At 45.1% G+C, this 19,410-nt stretch overlaps 2 protein-coding genes across 3 annotated transcripts in view; one reads left to right on the top strand and one right to left on the bottom strand.

Annotated features, from left to right (window-relative positions):
* col4a2 (collagen, type IV, alpha 2) overlaps positions 1-9,993 on the bottom strand; it is a 47,519-nt gene extending 37,526 nt beyond the window's left edge. Inside the window, exons 1-3 of one of the 2 annotated variants that reach the window (XM_058083101.1) lie at positions 9,536-9,993; positions 9,328-9,429; positions 9,193-9,244 (exon numbers count right to left, since the gene is read on the bottom strand). In XM_058083101.1, coding sequence (XP_057939084.1) covers positions 9,193-9,244; positions 9,328-9,362 — 87 coding nt within the window. In that variant the 5' untranslated portion in view covers positions 9,363-9,429; positions 9,536-9,993. The remainder of the gene's footprint in view (positions 1-9,192; positions 9,245-9,327; positions 9,430-9,535) is intronic. The other variant, XM_058083100.1, reaches the window with a different exon arrangement.
* col4a1 (collagen, type IV, alpha 1) overlaps positions 9,717-19,410 on the top strand; it is a 31,894-nt gene continuing 22,200 nt past the window's right edge. The window contains exon 1 of the mRNA XM_058083104.1: positions 9,717-9,960. Within this exon, the coding sequence (XP_057939087.1) occupies positions 9,886-9,960 (75 nt within the window). The 5' untranslated portion in view covers positions 9,717-9,885. The remainder of the gene's footprint in view (positions 9,961-19,410) is intronic.

Below are 19,410 nucleotides of genomic sequence, written 5' to 3'. Positions count from 1 at the left end.
GTGGAGAATGACGAACCTGAGGAGGACAACATGATGGGAAGGAGGAGATTTAAAGTGTTGATGGTCACGGAGAATGCGTTGAGTCAACAAGTAGCGTCTGACGCAATGTTTAGTTTAGTTTTAAGGGGCGCCGCCCCGTGGAGATGCTGCCTGGACATCTTATCATCATCACCTGCATCCAGCTGGTTTGCTAAGTCATGCCAGTTTTTGGTTGATGACGGCCATGTTTTTCCAATCTTGCTAAAACGTCTGAGACGTGCTCGTCCGTCTCCAAAAGGCGTGTACCAAATTGTAGACCAACTAAACACCTCAGAGTTCAAGCAATGGGGCTTGTGGAGCAGCATGGAGCTTTGGGATCAACTTCAATCTATCATTTGACTTCAGTGAAAATATGTCCCCCTATGAATGTTCTGAACTCCTGTTTTCATGCCAGTGCTGGTTGTCGCCACTCATATGCTTGAATATGGTCACCCGACGCCATTTTGTTTTAGACTATTATAAAGCTGGAATTATTTGCGGATGCTTTTTGTTGTGGACGGAGTACAGATGAAATCATTGGGAAGGTCAGAGAAGAAATGGTCCACCAAAGAGATGCTCTGATGATAATAGATGGTCCTTCAACCTAAATAAAAGTAAGGTTTGCTAACCAGCATTACTATTAGTATCACACGGTATCGTTCCGTCATCATCTTCATGAATGGTTCTTTGTCCCGTGCGTTTTCACTTCCCAAAGCGGGTCTGTTCACGCCAGGACAACAGCTGCCATGTTTTACACTAATGATGGCGCATCAGAGCAAAGCGGCGGCTTTCAGGGAGGAGATCTGTGATGGGAACGCGGTTCCGTGTCGTACGTCAGCGTGGGTGTGAGATCCTCCCTTTTCCTCGCTTGGCAGCCATCCTTGCTCACTGATTGAACGGCGGAAATGCTTTACTGATTTGTTCACGCTAAACCAGCGGGGAGTACGTCAAATGTCCGATATCGGCTTTTTGCTGATAACCCAAATGTCGATATCGTCAAACTCACAAATTCCACTTCCGATATCAAGCGATGCCGATATGTGGAACATCACATATTGACCAATGTGTCTTGTCATTTCCTGTCACAGTGGGGTAGCACCGTGGACCAGCCCTCGGACGTCCCGACTCATCAGTCAATAGCATTCCAGCAAAAGCTAACAAGCTAACTGACCAACCCAAACTGTTTGTGTGGGATTTTGTTTTCCCAGCCGATGCGTATCTTCATCCCAAAGGCCTTCGTTATGGCGATCAGGAAAATGTGAGTGCTGGCTAGAAGGTTGTTCATGTGTTTTTTCCCAGCATTGCTTTATTCCAGCGTCCTGTGGCAACTTCCTGTCACAGTCTGGAACATCAGCTCGGAACAACACATCCACAATCGGAAAAACACCAGGAAACGGGAAAAGAGTTGATGTGATTTTCTATGAAGCAAACGAGGTCACACATCTCACTCAATTTCATTTCATCGGCCATTTTTATTCCAAGATGGCCGCTCAAGGACACCACTAGAGATAGTCAACTTGGGTATACTTTAGAGTAGTCAGTGTACAGCTTGTATAGCAGTATACATTCGCTGTGGCTGTTGGCAACACAACATAAGCTCTCTTCCCTCCCCTTTATGCGGCTATTGCTCTTTATGCTCTTCTCCAGCAGGTATCTGCAACTGTGTGTCCCTTCCCTCCCCTTTATGCGGCTATGCTCTGTATGCTCTTCTCCAGCAGGTATCTGCAACTGTGTGTCCTTCCCTCCCCTTTATGCGGCTATGCTCTGGATGCTCTTCTCCAGCAGATATCTGCAACTGTGTGTCCTTCCTCCCGCTCAAGCTTGACAAAGCGGCCATGGACAAAATTCCCTGTCGTCATCATCGACTTATTTCCCTGCTGTCTTTTAGTTTGGAGCTAATGTTGCCGAATGTTCATGATTGTCATGTGGAAAGTGGGGCGGGGCACCGTAAGCATCAATCACTTGCGACAATCAGCTGCTATTTCCTTCAATTTTGGCACATGTTTTGCCAAGACTTCTAAAACTAAGGTGGTATGGGGGCAGGGGGGGAGGGGGGTCAGGGAAGTGTTTCAAAGAACAGGTCATAATTTGGACCAGGACCTGAAAGCACCGCTAACTCCCCCGCTGCGCTTCCCTGGCAACGCTCCAGTGGAAACACAAAGCCTGACACAGCTGGACCTGCCCTTCCGCCCCCCCCCCCCCCCCACCCCCCCCCCCCCCCCTCCACTGGCCGGCTGTGGGTCACACCACAGCCTGGACTTCATTTCCCAGTGGGCCATGCTCCTAATCTGTGCTTCCTGCCACTAAATGGAGATGAGATTAGTCCCCGTTCTATTCTGGACCTCCGTGCTCACATGTCCACCTGTCAGGCGGTGTTATGGTGAAAGTTCCCACTGTTCGATCCCACAATGAGATGATGAGTGACAAGCAAACGGAACGATCAAATTGACAAAATGGGAGACGCCTGAGAATCGAGAAAAAATACGCTTCATCCGTCATTTCTTAGCCACTTCAACCTTGGATTTGTTTGGCTTTCATATGCCCTTCAATCTGTTCCAGGGTCAAACCGTCACCATCCTACAACTTCATGAACAAGTGATGGCGTACGTATGCTGCTAAACTTTCAGGCGCAGTGATCAAAAATAAAAGAAATAACATTTTGGAATTGTGGGACATTCATTCATTCATTCATTCATTCATTTTCTACCGCTTATCCTCATGAGGGTCACGGGGGTGCTGGAGCCTATCCCAGCTGTCTTCAGGCAAGAAGATCCACCCTGGACTGGTGGCCAGCCAATCCCAGGGCACATATAGACAAACAACCATTCACACTCACATTCATACCTATGGACAATTTGGAGTGGCTAATTAACCTAGCATGTTTTTGGAATGTGGGAGGAAACCGGAGTACCCGGAGAAAACCCACGCATGCACGGGGAGAACATGCAAACTCCACAAGAGATGGCCGAGGGGGGACTATGGGCCATTATTTCATTCCAAAACGTGTATGGTTAGAAATCCTACATGTTTATCAGCAAGCCGTCCCGCTTTGTTCAATGGTCCTTGAACGCACCGTTTAGCTGCACAGATAAACTACTATCCTGTCTTCCCCTTTGTCTTCATGTCATATTTGTCCCCAAATGCTGCTACTGTGTGGGAATGCATGACGGGACGATGTGATGACGTTATTGAGTCTAATGTGCATATTCGTTTGGTCCCCAACCTCAAATGAGTTATCAAACATCAAACATCTTCTCTATGAAAGACGGACGGATGAATGAGGAGGAGGAGGAATTGGAGGCGGTCACGTGATGACAAAGCTTGCCTGTAACCGGGTTAACATTCCTCCCATGACGTGAGATAACTCGGAATAACCAGTTCCAGCCGCCATGGAAACGGGAAGGTGGAGGCGTGCACACGAAGGCTCGGTGAGCGCTGAGTCGTACCATCTGCACCGCCGAATAAATCAAACAGCGGCTCGTCAACAGATGCGTTCGTTATGTGAACACCCTTTGAACCGAGCAGTTCATCATCTACACTTTGGATCTTTCAGCTTGGGACCAAACTTCCTGACCCGTAGACCAGCAACCAGTCACATGACGGAGAAAACAGTGGAAGCGAGGGAGGACAGGACGCACGGCGTCCGTTATGGAGATAAATGAGCATGGGGGGGGGGGGGCGGGGGGGACGCCAGACAACAGAGATGGTGACCAGCTTGGCTATAAAAGGAAGGGATGAGGAATTGGGATTCTTTCTTTTCATGAATCAGAAAGACGTGGAGTAAAGGTCACATATGTTAAATAGGGATTTTCCACGTATACGTCAGTGGCTTTTCCCAAATGTACTCCGTTCATAAAACAGTGGTGACATTAGCCACGGATACATGGACCCAAATATTCCAATTGCATCCAAACGGAAAGAATGTAACCTTTGTATACACCTCATTCCCAAAGAAAAGGGCCAATCCCAATGAATATATAATGGGATTCCCAGAGGTGGAATATTCCTTTCCCCAATCCGATTGAGGTATCTTGTACCCGCTCAAATGGAAAGTTGTCAGACTGTTCTTCTTCTTCTTCTGTTGTTTATTGGCGGTTGGCAAGCATTGGTATCACGTGATGTTGGTGTTTACGTTTTACTGGGCATGCCCCATTGACTGTTCTGGTTGATTACAGCGGCGCATGGAGACAAGAGATCGGAATATTCCTTTCCATGGATACCATTGTTTTCGGAAAAGTCATTCTTAAAGATTCCATTGGGAAAGAGTAAAACTCCTCATGTAAACGTGGCTAATGGTAGCCTACCAGCGGTGTCTTCTAGACTTCCAATCGGGGCTGTCCTGATACGATCTTTCACTTCCGATACGATATCGATATTGCAGCCTTGACTACAGGTCCATACGTGATATCGGCATAAATCATACATACTTTTAGGACTTATTTTGTCGTGTGGAAGACTCGAACAAAGAGCAATGACTCGGCATCAATCTAGCATTTAAACCTGACATTCCTCACGTCCTTCGGTGAGGAATATGGTCCCATCCCAAGCCGTTGTTGTGATCACGAGGGTTCTAGCTGTGGACATTCAGTCCATATTCTTCCAATAAGTATGAAGTAGATGTAGTTCCAGTAAGCAAAGGGTTACCAGTAGCCAAAATATGCAAGGTCCGACGGGCCAGTACAAAACCTCCACCCCCCTTCCTGTTCCTGTTTGTGAGGATAATCTACTTGCTCGTCACAATGCTGGGCTGGCTCAGGATGTTCCCCATAAAAGTCCCATGGAGCCTGTTAGACTCCGATAAACTCCAACCACGCTCGCCGCACGAAGGAAGGGAAGCAGGCCGATCCGTGCTCGTACTAAAGCAGCGTTAACGAGGCTCAAACTGGCGCAGTTTTTGGTCCCATCACTTTAAAACTAGTCTTTGATGTGCAGGAGAAAAACCAGCGGCCGATCGGCCAATGACTGGATGACTTTCTCATAGTTGGGACCAAATTTGACCTACTTTTGCCGTACTTTTTGTTGGGAGTGTTACTTTTTACTCTTAGCACGCTGTACTCTTGGTACTCTGTACTCTTAGTACTCTGTACTCTTAGTACTCTGTACTCTTAGTACTCTGTACTCTTGGTACTCTGTACTCTTGGTACTCTGTACTCTTGGTACTCTGTACTCTTAGTACACTGTACTCTTAGTATCTTGCCCACAAGGTGGCAGTAGGTGCATTTGAAGTCGGGTGGAACATCTGTATTTTTTGGTTACCCTTAAAACTTCACGCCTAAATTTTGTGTACAACATGCTACTAGCTTGATGCTACGTAGAAACAGGAAGCGGAAGTCAGCTAGGTCGCCCCTCTATGATGTCATTATTATTATTATTATTATTGTTGTTATTATTATTATTATTATTATTATACGGGAGCCAGGCAACGACATTTTGTTGGCAATTTCACTGCAGTGTTATTGTGCAATGACAATAAAAGAAGTCTATCTATCGATCTATCTATCGATCTATTGATCTATCGATCTATCGATCTATCGATCTATCGATCTATCAATCTATCGTTCTTTGCTAACAAACACAGTTATGCTAAATAGTTTTACATACATATAATATTCCAAGTACACATGAATGACAAATTGAGGGAATACATTTACTTTGCCTTCATTGAAGATTCGACTGTTCCCAAAGACGCAACGTGGCAGCGAGATCAACACGGACACCACCTTCATGTTTTGACATGAGTCAAATGTTGGTACTTGTAACGTTCTTTGGCATCAAAACAAAAGCAGAGAAGAGGCGGGAAACGAGAAATAACTCATGGCAAAACACGCAGGTGGTGGCTGTGTTGATCTCGCCGCCACATGGCGTCTTTGGCAACAATCAGGTCTTCAATGAAGGTGACCCAGTTTGACTTGTGTTGTCCGTGTCAAGCTAGCATTTAAAAGACGGAAATAAACCACCCCTTCCAATTATCGACTTTCCATTCCGTTTTATCGTTTGTGTGCCAACGAGCCAAACATCGTGATCCTTCCGAGAGAGAAAATAGAGTCATTGTGCAGCCAACAAAACCTGGAGGCAACAATCTGGTGTGACGTCACTCCAAGGTCCCACGGCAGACACGAGTACGAAGGTCACAGGAGGTCAGCGGTGAAGGTGTGGAAACACCTGGATGGAACGTACACGCCACCGCTCCTCCGTGGCTCGGCCATGATAGCCGAGCCGCCTGGCGTACGGTGGTGTTGGCTTCCTGCCTCGCAGCACAATGGCCTCTTCCCCCGATTGTTGGGGCCAGCTGGGTCACCAGCACATTTGGCCGGGCGTCACTCCTGACATTTTTCCTTGGTTTATCACGGGCAGACATCTTCCTCCTGACTTGCAAGCATGCCACATGAGCGATATGCACGAGCTACGCCGTCTCGTGATTTGGGAATATCGCCTTTTCTTGGTCAACACCTTCCTTCCTTTTCACATCCTACCACTCTACTTGGACTGATGTGATGTAGACTGGCCAATGACTGGCGCAAAAGGCATCTTGACACTCAACAGCCTCGTTTACACACAGAGAGACCGCAACATGACCACAATTAGGGTCCCCTGCCGTGCAAAATATTCTTTGACTTGATGTCCTTTGCTGAGCAAGTCCAAAACACGGCAAGGAAGGAGTTGTGTTAAACCACATCTCCTGCACGTTTCACGCGTGTTGTGTTTGGCCCAGTGATAACATTCCCGTGAGGTTGCCAAGCCTCCAAACCTTGGCTGATAGGTTTGACTCCAAGTTTGACTCGAACACCAAAGCTAAAGAGCACATTGAAACAACTCTGACCACAATAAAGGAAGTCATTGGTAAAGCAGACGATGCTGCTCGGTTGCCAGGTAGAGTAGAAAATCTGTCTTCCCGTAACATTCCTTGCCAGAACTCCACCTACGTCGCCTCATTCCCTCACGCTCCGGCATCATCTTGAAATATCTTCTCAAGCTGAATGAAAGGCTGTGATACGGGACATCCTGCTAACATCTGGCACCTCGGAAGCCTTCCGTCCTCCAACGGATGAGTGAAGAAGTATGATTGCTTCTGCTTTCCCTCCGTATAGCCGTACAGTGGAACCTATTTCAATACAATAGCTGGGATAGGCTCCAGCATACAGGCATGGCCAAAAGCATACCCATCTATCCATTTATCATCTTCCCAACTACCCCCCCCCCCCCCCAACCCATTGACTACATAATATCAGGAAAGAGCGTAGACAAATGATCCAATCTTAAATGGAAAACATCTTGCACGTGTTATTCTGGATACTGAATGAAGAATGGGGGGGCGGGAGGGGGCAGGGGGGGTCCTCCATGTAAAACACGGAGAGTGAGGATGGATGGTGGGAAAAAGTTGTTGAGGCGCAGAGGTGGGGATGTGGGTGAGGGATCCAAAACAGTCCCGTGGGTGCGCTTTGGATATGACATTGAACAGAAACATATGTTCTAATGTTCTGATGTTCTAATGTTCTAATGTTCTAATGTTCTAACGTGCAGCTGAGTGAACAACCCCTGATCCCTAATGGGAACCAGTCCACTCGTTACGTGTGTGAAAACCACTTCTTTCAGCAATGATTGTAACGTGTGCGGGTGAAATGTAGATCTTTGTTGACTGGACATCCAGACGGACGCCATCCATGTAAAAACCCTGTGGTCTAAGTTTCAGGGATGGTCTGAACTGATGGGAATAATAATGCAACACAATGCTGGGAACCAGTGGCGTCATTAGGCCTTCAGCCCCCCTAAAATGTTCTTCATCATTTTATATTATTTATTTATTTATTCTTTTTTTTTTTTTTTTTTTACAAAATAAAATCTCTGACAAATTTCATATACCGTATTTTCTGGACTATAAGTGGCACTTTTTTTTCATAGGTTGGCTGTTCCTGCCACTTATACTCCAGAGCGACTTATACATGGAAAACACTGGACACCTTTTGTGTTCATGTTTATTGTTTGTGTATCTGAATTAGCATTGTGTTAGCATATCTTACACCTATTCAGCCTGTTCTCTATTCTTATTCTTACAACTTGCCTTCCAAGAGGACCTAATGTCTGTTTGGGTCATAAAATAAATTACCCGCAAAAAATGCCACTTATGGATGTATTTTCTAATAATATAATAATGATTATTATATAGTAATTGATGACTGTCCACTGAACAGAATGGTTCCAGAGCTTGAGCAGCGGTTTTGCAGTATAGATTGTGTGTACTTGTGTACATTTAATGGTGGCCTAAAACTATTCAGTATCTCTACTAAATCTGTCAAAAAATGGGAAACTTATATCCCGCTTCTTCTTCCTTATTTGGTTTTTGGATTTTTTGGAATATCTACTACATTCCTCCATATCCTGTGCATCTCCAGGGGGCTAAGCCCCCCCATCCTAAGAACCTAGTGACGCCCCTGGTGGGAACACCCAAACGACAGCCGGATGATCCATCATTTGACTTATGTAGACTGCTGACTGAAGGTGGGACAGCAAGACGGACATGTCTCAATACGTAGTTGAGGCTAAAATGGAGTGCACTACTTGGTGCAACCAGCAGGGGCGCTCTTGATCAGGCTAGGCTAGCTTCCACAGGCTAGGCTATCCACACTCCACACAGTATTGTTCTACTCATAACAATATCAATTCAAACTCCTCCATCCCATTAAAGTATTACAATAAGATGAAGACAGCTGGGATAGGCTCCAGCGCCCCCGTGAACCTTGTGAGGATAAACGGTAGAAAAGGAATGAATGAATGAATGAATGAATGAATGAATGAATGAATGAATGAATGAGTCCATGATACTGTGTAGTAAGTAGACCGTAAATAAATGATATCAAATGATGTTGTTATTAAAATCTATATCGTCACCGACTGAGGCCTTTCTTGCATTTAGCCATCCTCCTCTCATGACACGCCCACTCTTACAATCTACACGTGACTCCCCCCCCCCCCCCCCCATCTTTCAAAGCAGCAACAACAAACAACGTGCAGGTGAACATGTCAAGCACAGACGTATTACATGTATTACATGTACTACATGTATTACACGTATTACATGTATTACATGTATTACATACATAGTACATGCAATAAATCAACAACAAACACCACGTGAGGAGGCGATAGTTGGGGGTTTGGGGGGGGGGGTGTACTTACTGCGTGGACACCTGAGGCGAGGACGGCCACCCACAGCAGCAGCATCAGCAACCTGCAAGGTGATTTCCGGGTAGAGGTGACGGCGGGCTGTGATTGGAGGAAACCACTGCAGGAAACTTTGGCGCACAAACTCACCTCAGATGCGTCACTCTGTTGCGAATTCCTTGCATAGTTCCACCTGTGCAAAACGAGTCCCACGCCGCGTGGAACTTTTTTTATAGCATGACTGAAGCCCACCTGTGACGCACCAAAGACCCCCAATGTAACGAACATATTTTGACTGAATAAAAGTCAACTTAAGCCCGAGTTGAGCCATTAAAGCGGACGTGAAGGCGTCACTCACCTCAGGCTTGCCCGGGACGTCTCACGGCGAACTTCCTGGACTATTGTCCCCCCAAAACGCCACCAAAGGGTGCCGAGCGGACCCTCTCCTTACACCGAAAAGTCCAAAGTGTTTGTCGGTGCGCGTTATGGGCGAGGGTGGTCGTTGCCGTGGGTGGTGGGTGTGGATGAGGGGAGGGCTGGGGTGGGGTGGCGCAAACGAAGCCCCCCAAGTTAAACCCGCTCTCGCATCGATCAGAACTTCATATCGCCTGTGGACCACAACATGCAGGCCGACGCTCTCCGCCGCTGAACGCGAGGCCGAGATTCAGGCGCTTTTTGCGGGGAGACGCTCCTTCTGTAGCCGCCGTGATGCTGCTGCCTGCGGCCACGCTGACGCTGCTGGCCGCTCTCTCGTCGTCCGGGCTGGGGATGGTCGAAGCTGAGGTTAGTCCTTTGCTGGAGCGGAAATGGCCCTTTTTATTGTTCTTGCTATGCTTGCTATTATTATTATTATTATTGTGTTGTTATTCACACTGTGTGTCACGTGGGTCGGGCGGCCATGTTTTTGCTTTCATTTGCTTTAATGCTTTCAAAGTTTGTGCAGAGTTCATTCATGCCGCTCTTCCTTGCTCTTCTGGTGCTGCTGTTGGCCCCCACCCCAGTCTTAGGCTGACCCCCCCACCCCAACCGGGCGTGTGGGGACGGGGGGTAGGGTGGAGGTGTTGGGCAGGGCCTATGTGTATGTATGTGTGTGTATGTGTATGTATGTGTATGTATGTATGTGTATGTATGTATGTATGTGTATGTATGTGTATGTATGTATGTATGTGTATGTGTATGTGTATGTATGTGTATGTATGTATGTATGTATGTGTATGTATGTATGTATGTATGTATGTGTATGTGTATGTATGTGTATGTATGTGTATGTGTATGTATGTGTATGTATGTATGTATGTGTATGTATGTGTACGTATGTGTATGTATGTGTGGGTCATATAACAATGGGAACATAATGGGAACATATTTATTTATGAATACATGCACTACTATGCTGCTACTGTTTTTCATGAACAATCCCCCACATGATGGTGCTGTTATTGATCCATCCCCCTCAAATCAGAGTAGGTTTAATTCCACAAGTGTTTCTTCTTGCAGTACTTCCTCCGCTGTGCAGGGGGCAACAGCGAGGCGTGTGCGTCAGCATGACGCAGCTGTAGAAGAAGACAAAAATGGTGCTATTATTCTGGAAAAAAGGCTCATAATTAGTCCTATTCTGTTTCCTGCTCACTTCTTTGCGCTGTCACCTGTTGCCGGGTAGAATTCATTGGGCTCAATGGCCTCAAACCATCGCTTATCAGCCAAAATGCTCACGTTAGTCACATCGAAAATACCCCAATGGAAGAAAGCCAAAGTCTCCTGCTAACTTTGGATCAACATTTGCAATAAAGGGAGGGGACTGTTGTGATTATTAGAATAGATTGCGAGCGACAATCAGACAACCTAAGCCGAAGCTTTACACACACATATATATATATATATATGTATATATATATGTATATATATTATATATATTTCAACTCTCTGGTCTTGGGTGTTTTTTTGCATATTCCAAATATTTATGTTTTTTTTTACTAAATGTTCTTTTAGGTATGACTTTATTCCCATAATATATTTACTTTATTGTCATAACATTTAGCTTTTTGTAGGAAGTATTACATCTGTTTTCATCTGTCGTGCTGCTGCTAAGCTTCTTTTTAGCAGAGAGAAGAGTACAAGTTTGCTTCTAAGCATTTCCTGTGAGACTCAGTGTGTTATGCTATCGTGTAGTTAGCGCTGACACGCTTTTTTGAACCGCAAATACGTGGAGATCCACTGTACTTTTCTGGAACCTAGTCTGGTTGCTTCTCCGAAATCCAGCCGAGTTGGCCCTTTTTTGGTAATAGAGATGAGTCTGCTTAAAAGCTTTGCTATCATGACACACCAGAACATTCTTCACCCACACAGACCAGTAATGCTGGTCCAGGTGAGGGGGCGGAGATGTTGGTGCAGCATCTCTGTCCGTGTCAAGAAGATGAAGACCAGACTCAATGAGAGGAAATGACACCTCCTTATTTTTGTAGATGTTGCTGCTCATATGTAATAATGGTAATGGTAATGGTAATGGTAATGGTAATGGTAATGGTAATGGTAATGGTAATGGTAATGGTAATGGTAATGGTAATGGTTTAATTTCATTTGAACATGCATCAGATTCCAATTGAGTGCATCCCATAATCAGTTCCCAGTTCCACATGTCCAAAAGGAGTAGGAAGAAGCAAAGCTTATTAAATCCTACCCCTCCATCTGGTACTTTCACAATCACTAACTCTTATATTTGTTCACTTCCTGCTTTCCATAATATAGTTTAAGGTTGTTTTTTTTTTTTTTTTTTTTTAAATAATGTACCTCGTAGCGAAGTACTGTGTGATATGAGCATCCAATGCCATAATGTGTACCATAGTGCGTGTCAATATAGTGATATATATAGCACATCATGACTGGTTCAAGACTCTTCATCCTTGGATTTAGCAAACATCAACTGCTTGTATTGTTTCTTGAATTGGCTCATCGTTGTGCATTGTTTGATTTCCTTACTCAATCCATTCCATAGTTTGATTCCACATACTGAAATGCTATGGCTAGCATAACGTAGTCCTAGCATAGAAGTGTTTCAAATGTACAGCTGTCAGCTTATCTCCGTTCCAAGTGACATGAAGCATCTGGACTGATTAAGAGACTCTGAAGAACTTTGGAGGACGAGGAGGTTTGGCTGAACATCTTGCGGCTGATCCGATGACACCAATGAAAGTGGCTTATTTGGAATATTGGGACGGCGTAAAGACGTGTGGGGGGGGTGGGTGTCGTCACAGGCATATTTCCAGTCAAACATTGACACAATCTTGCATCCATTTTGTCATCTTTTGACTGATTATACTTCCTTTGTGTGTCCTTCACAGGACCCAACGCTGAGACGCTAACGTGTTGTTTGCTTTATTTCACAATGGCTGCTATTGAACCAAGGCCGTGAATGAATATACCGTATAAACACGGCGTCGTGCCGCAACCCTGAAGCAAAGTGCAATAAGTCAGGCTGACTTTAGGACGACATCATCGTCCTTCCTTTCACCTCTTGCTCCTTTTGAAATGCTTGATAGCACACCTTTTATGCGCCAAATTATAATTAGAGATGAAAAACTTCCAGGCTAGGACGGAGTATTAGGGACACATTGAAAAAAATGTGAGATTAAAGAAGAAAGTCAGAAATTTCCAAGAAAAACGTCACAAATTCCATCCATTTTCCTCCGCTTATCCGGGTTGGGGTCGTGGGGGCAGCAGTCTCAGTAGGGAAGCCCAGACTTCCGGTCCCCGGCCCCCTTCTCCAGCACAAGATTGTAATATTACAAGAATAAAGTGGTAATATTACACAAAATCTTGATTTCGGGAATTCTTACAACATCCACATATTCCCACCCGTTCAAAGCGTTGACCCGTCAAAATGTTTTCAGCTGGTTGGAGACATCTGGTCCATCTGATTTCCGCATTTCAAAATGAGCCAATTCTTCCGTAGATCCACATTTTCCATGAATTCCCATTGTAAAATCCCACATTTGCAACCAACTCCAACCATTCCGCGTCTAAATTTCAATGAATGGTCGTCACATTCCAGCTCAGCGTCACACTGGTTCTTCTGCCTAGGTGGTCACTAAGGTGGTCTTAATGAGTCCTTGAGGAGAAAGAGGAGGAGGAGAATTCCAGCTTAGGTGATTAGCAGATTCCTGCAGGGGAGCGTTTGTGTGTGGGATGCGTTGGAAGTTTAGCTGGTAGCTGGAGGGAAATGGAACCTCTGGTCCTGGTTTGGCCCTCAGGGAGCTGTGACATTTGCTAATCCTCCCGCAACCCGAGGAATGCCTCGGAAGGGATTCTCCAACCTGTCGGCCATTTCCAGTGCGATGTGCCCAAGCTTGTGTTCTGCTTTGGCGCCCAATCGAGCTAACAAGTCGGCCACCCTCCCGAGACGACAGCTGGTCCCCTCACGGTGACGGGCCACCAGCCAAGCAGGCCTGGGAAGGCGTAACCTTCCCGACCTCCTGTTCTCGGCATTGTAAAAATGCCTACATTTGGAAGAGTTGCCATGGTGACGCTGTGTCGCTATTTTGACAGGAGCTCATGAGCAACACAGGGAAGTCTTTTCTGACCCTGATGCTCAAGCGGTGTGGCGACTGTGGGAGCAAAAGCAGTATCGGCTACAAATGTTGGCCCAAGCAAAATCGGCCATCAGCTAAGGGTGAAAAAAATCGGCATCGGCCCGAAAACCCCCCACATGGCTCGATCCCTAAGCTGCAGACAGATCGTTTTTAGACGGTAACGGACACGTCTGATTGTGTTTTCCCACCATTGCAACAGAATACGTACCTCCAAGTTAGATCTTCACTGAGTTCCTTGACTTTGTTGTTCATGGTGGCCATCGTCCTTAGCAACCTTGTTGGTTGTCACCAATTACTTTTTACATTTGCAGACTGGTAGTGATGAAAGCAATTGGTGCTGTCAATCATTCTGCTGGGTTCTGTGTGAAAGGCGCCTAATAATAGTATGTGGAATCAAACTATGGAATGGATTGAGTAAGGAAATCAAACAATGCACAACGATGAGCCAATTCAAGAAACAATACAAGCAGTTGATGTTTGCTAAATCCAAGGATGAAGAGTCTTGAACCAGTCATGATGTGCTATATATATCACTATATTGACACGCACTATGGTACACATTATGGCATTGGATGCTCATATCACACAGTACTTTGGTACGGGACAACAACAAAAATTAGGCAAGCAGGAAGTGAACAAATGTAAGAGTTAGTGATTGTAAAAGTACCAGATGGAGGGGTAGGATTTAATAAGCTTTGCTTCTTCCTACTCCTTTTGGACATGTGGAACTGGGAACTGATTATGGGATGCACTCAATTGGAATCTGATGCATGTTCAAATGAAATTAAACCATTACCATTACCATTACCATTACCATTACCATTACCATTACCATTACCATTACATTACCATTACCATTACCATTACCATTACCCTATAATACCCTGTGATAGCCTTGAAAAAAGGCAACGCCTGCTTTCCTCAACCAAGCAGCCCCAATTGAAGTATTTAGTAGTATTTAGTAGTATTTAGTAGTATTTAGTAGTATTTAGTAGTATTTAGTAGTATTTCCCAGCAGATGTTCTCCAACCTGTGACCTTCTGGGCTCCTTTATCCAGGACTCCACAGCCAAATCGTTCCAGATTGAGTTGACAGCCGCCAAACACTTCCCTGTGGTCCCGTCGTTTTGCTGTGACTTGTCACAGCTGTGTTCGACTTTTCACACGCAAAAGTCCTCATGGACGTTATCTCCTGGAATGGTTATTGATTCATAGATCCGTGTGACACGTAGGTGAGCAGTGATGGAGATGAAGGTCATTGGCTTGCGTCCTGACCCGCACGTCCATTTGTTGCTGCTCACGAAGATATGAAGATGCTGGTGATGGCGTCCAAACATCTATCACCACAAAGAGGGAAGTTTGGCTGCTTTTCATCTTCAGCTCTTCCCAGCCAGCTTCCATCTCTGTGACAAGATGGAGACGAGCGTCCTGGATGGTCATTTTCTGACTCCTATAGAGCAGCTACACACAATAACCCGCACAGAAAGCTTTCTAGATCTTCCGGAATCTGCACCGAGCTATTCCAGACCCATGCACTCCACTGTGATTGGCCCCACTCAGCTTGTACCCGGGCATGCCCATATAAGGCTTGAAGCCTAGTATACAACTTTGTAACAACGTTTATCGGTCAGATGGTTGCTGAATAGTGAAGGTACTGACTGTCATTGTTATGGCGTCCATGATGTATTTGTGGAAGTGGGACGTGCACGTGGGAGTAAAGCCACGTGACCTCACATACATGAGAGAAGACGCATACTCCCCCCCCCCGGCCAAACGTTTGTGGTCTGTTTCGTCCATCGGCATGGTGGGCCTGATTGCAAAGCCAGAGTTGGTGGTCGTTCTTTCGATCCCAGAATCTCCTGCATTCTTTCACCACTTTGGATGAGAAGAGCACATGCTTTCTTCATCTCCACCTACCTTGTTGTCGCTGCGAGCACAAGTCAGCGTAATCAGATCACTTCCAGCAGGAAGCCAGTTCAGCGGGTCACATGACCCCCCCCCTCACGTGAAGGAAATGAACGACTTCTGGAGTCCCAACGGTGCATTAAGTCATTGTTATCTTATCTAAAAGTACTTTTTGTCATCAAATGTTGAGCATCTGCCACTTTGCGTGCTCCAACGGCAGCATGACGTCATGTCATGTCATGTCATGTGATTCATGTCATGTCATGTGATGTCATGTCAAGACAACAATAGAGGCCAATTGGGCCTGGAGATGGTTGTCAATCATCACAGGGATGTTGGGACTAAAAGGCTCCTTTGAGGCAAGTCAACTCGCAGGGTTACTTCAATGCAGCATGCTTTGAAGGCATTTTAAGGCAAAAACATCTTTCACGTTCACCTCCGTTTGTTCACCTCCTGCTTTCCTCATATTTTTTTTCAATTTTTTAATTTTTAAAAATCTTTTAATTTTTAAATCTTTTAATTTTTAAATATTTAAATATATTTTTTAATTTTGTTTATTTTTTTATTTTTTTTTAAATTATATGTCATGTACCGAAGTACAAGGTACGAGGTGATAGAGCTTACATTTTAAACATTTTAAATAATGATGGTGGAAATGTTGCTGTTTAACTATTAGGATTCTAAAAAGAGTAGAGAGTCTAAACAAGTTTTTGGGATATATTTCTAACATTAGAAACATGACACCGTGACCGTGACATGCACGGTGTACCTAATAATGTGTCCGGTGAGCGTCCGCTGCTGTGAGAATATTCTAGTGGTTCTTTGGCTGACATCATTTCTTTCCTCCTGAGAGGACCGCCTGACCCCAGCCCTTCTTGTCTTTGTGAGCATAAAAGGCAAGGAAGAGAGGCTTTCCTCATCGGACAAAGAATGGCTTCCCAAAGCCGACATCCTGTGTCACGCCGCTGCACGGCTCAAGTGTTCTTCAACGCCTTCCTCGCCCAGCTGACAGCAAACGCTGTGGCAGAACGTTGCACGCTTAGAAAACGCTCCCACACCCGCAACATCCTCGCTATTCTGGGGGGGGCACTTCCATCCTGCATCGCCACATCCCAAATATATCATTTCATAATCACATTCAAAAACAACAACGACAGCAGAAATGCAAAAATCTGCAGCAATTTTACCAAAATAAAGCGACAGTATGAGGAGGAAAGACTTCTAACCAATAAAAGTAGTCATTGTCATTTTTGTAGTCATTTCAAACTAACAAAACAATGAACAAAGTTAACATTCTTTGGAATTTCTGGAATATTATGGAAAATGTTAATGAATTATGGGAATAAATAAATATTATTACTATACAAGTGTAAAAAGATGGCGTCATCTTGGAAGAATAGTCCACACTTTTATACGGCTTAAGTCCTAATTGACTGGAATAATGTCATGAATATCACAAGAAACAAAGTTGTCATACTTTATTCAAAGGAAAATGCAATTACAATGTATTATTACAATGTATTAGTACAATGTATTAGTACAATGTATTAGTACAATGTATTATTACAGTGTATTATTACAATGTATTATTACAATGGATTATTAGTAATATTATCGGCAAAGAAGTTGTCATTTTATGAGAATAAAGTCAGAATTAAGTAGGAAAAAAGCGTCTTTTACTCTTTTCCAACTATCATCAGATGTGTGTGTTTGGAGTAAAGCCCCCCCCCCCCCCCCCCCCTTAAGGTGCAATGATTAGAGCCTTGCCTAATGAGTTAACAAAGTATCTTTTCATCCAGATGTTCTCGTATTGAAGGCTTTTCTTTGACTTGAAATCCTTTCTAATGACCTCACCAGGGGTGAAAGGTCAACAGGATGAGCCGGGCGGGGTCATGCGACTTGGTCAAGATGAGATGCCACTGATTAGGAGGGGGTCAAAGACCTCAGTTATTGAGGACATATTTCTTCTTTGGGGGGCTTTCATGCGCTGCGTCGCCTCCATGTGACCATCAACATCTAAAGGTCGGGCGTGATGACCTCTGAGCTCATTTCATTCAGCTAATTGACACGTTTGCACCTTTTTTAACTCTTTGCATCCCTTTTAACTCCCACACTCACTAGTTTGCTGTTGGAGTCTTCCCTCGTCTTCCCTTGAAACACAGCATTCCCTGTGTCATTCCCTGAGAAATGCCCTCCAACCATTTTCCCATTTACGGGGCTCGTTTTTGTACATCGGAGTATTCCTGCATGGCTCGGAGTTCTGCCTAATGTCTCGCTTCATGTTGCAGAGCTGCTGACATCTTGTAGTTGTCCCAGTGGATGCCTTTGCAAGGACTGCTTGGTACTGGAATCCCGTCAGCGGCCTTTCGGCCTGTGAGGGTTTTTGTTTCTGCTCCCTGGCGCCCTCTTCAGTCATTGGAAGCATCGGAATTTTAGTGCAGCAGGACCCGATTTCTTGGAGTTTCTGTCCAGACCTGAGAATTACTGCAGAGTAGGGTTCCTTATTTAGAAATGGGATATTTTTATGGTTCATAGAGCATAGAAAACCTCTTTACCATCTTCTATAATAAGGTTCCAACATTATTAGAGACCTCTTGACATGAAATAACACCCCTATAGTCACTTTTGCACACATTTATAGTAAACATAGCAGAAAATAAGGCACAACACAATTAAGACATAAATAATATTTACATTTTTGGAATGTTTATGTTTGGTTCCTCCTCCATTCCAAAAACATGCTAGCTTAATTAGCCAATCCAAATTGTCCATAGGTATGAATGTGAGTGTGAATGGTTGTTTGTCTATATGTGCCCTGGGATTGGCTGGCCACCAGTCCAGGGTGGACCCCGCCTCTCGCCCCAAGACAGCTGGGATAGGCTCCAGCACCCCCCCAGGTCCACCACTAGAAAAGATCATAAAAGTGAGTGGTGCCATAGACGGAGATGCAGCCCCCCCCCCCCCCCCCCCGTTGGGTCACATGAACATGATGTGGTAGCTGTCATTTCCCCATCACGATGTCCCATGCTGTGACTGTAGGTGGATTTGTGTAGGATCTGGTGGTGACCAGCGTGTAGTAGATCCCGTTTGATCATTGATCCAATGTCTGGCTTTCATTTGCCTGTTTTTCATGTTTACGTCCTTGCACGTGTGTTTCCACTCATGCCCGCCCGCCGGCGTGTTTTACTTGGCCTCCGTGTGTGTGGGAACATCTCCGTAGATGCATCTGCTTTTAGTTACACTCGGCCTCCATTGTTTGTAGCGCTCCAAGATGAATGGACGCAGACAGAAGCAGGACATGTTCTACATCAGCAAATGAAGATGTTTTTATTTCAGAACATGTCTGGTTAGACACCGTACCATATCCTGGAACACGGATGTCTGGTTAGACACCGTACCATATCCTGGAACACGGATGTCTGGTTGGACACCGTACCATATCCTGGAACACGGATGTCTGGTTGGACACCGTACCATATCCTGGAACACGGATGTCTGGTTGGACACCGTACCATATCCTGGAACACGGATGTCTGGTTGGACACCGTACCATATCCTGGAACACGGATGTCTGGTTGGACACCGTACCATATCCTGGAACACGGATGTCTGGTTGGACACCTGGGATGTTTTACTGCTTTGTCTTAGTTGTCATTTAAGTCTGATTCAGCTTGATTGAGGCGGGGCTGCTAGCATACACACACAGTGCAGTAGAGTGTGATGTATTCAGTCATTCATTTTCA

This window comes from Doryrhamphus excisus, chromosome 9 (assembly GCF_030265055.1).
Source record: "Doryrhamphus excisus isolate RoL2022-K1 chromosome 9, RoL_Dexc_1.0, whole genome shotgun sequence".
In the NCBI taxonomy this organism is placed as follows: domain Eukaryota; kingdom Metazoa; phylum Chordata; class Actinopteri; order Syngnathiformes; family Syngnathidae; genus Doryrhamphus; species Doryrhamphus excisus.
Note: the sequence above shows the minus strand (reverse complement) of the source record. Positions and strands in the feature narration are given on the sequence as shown.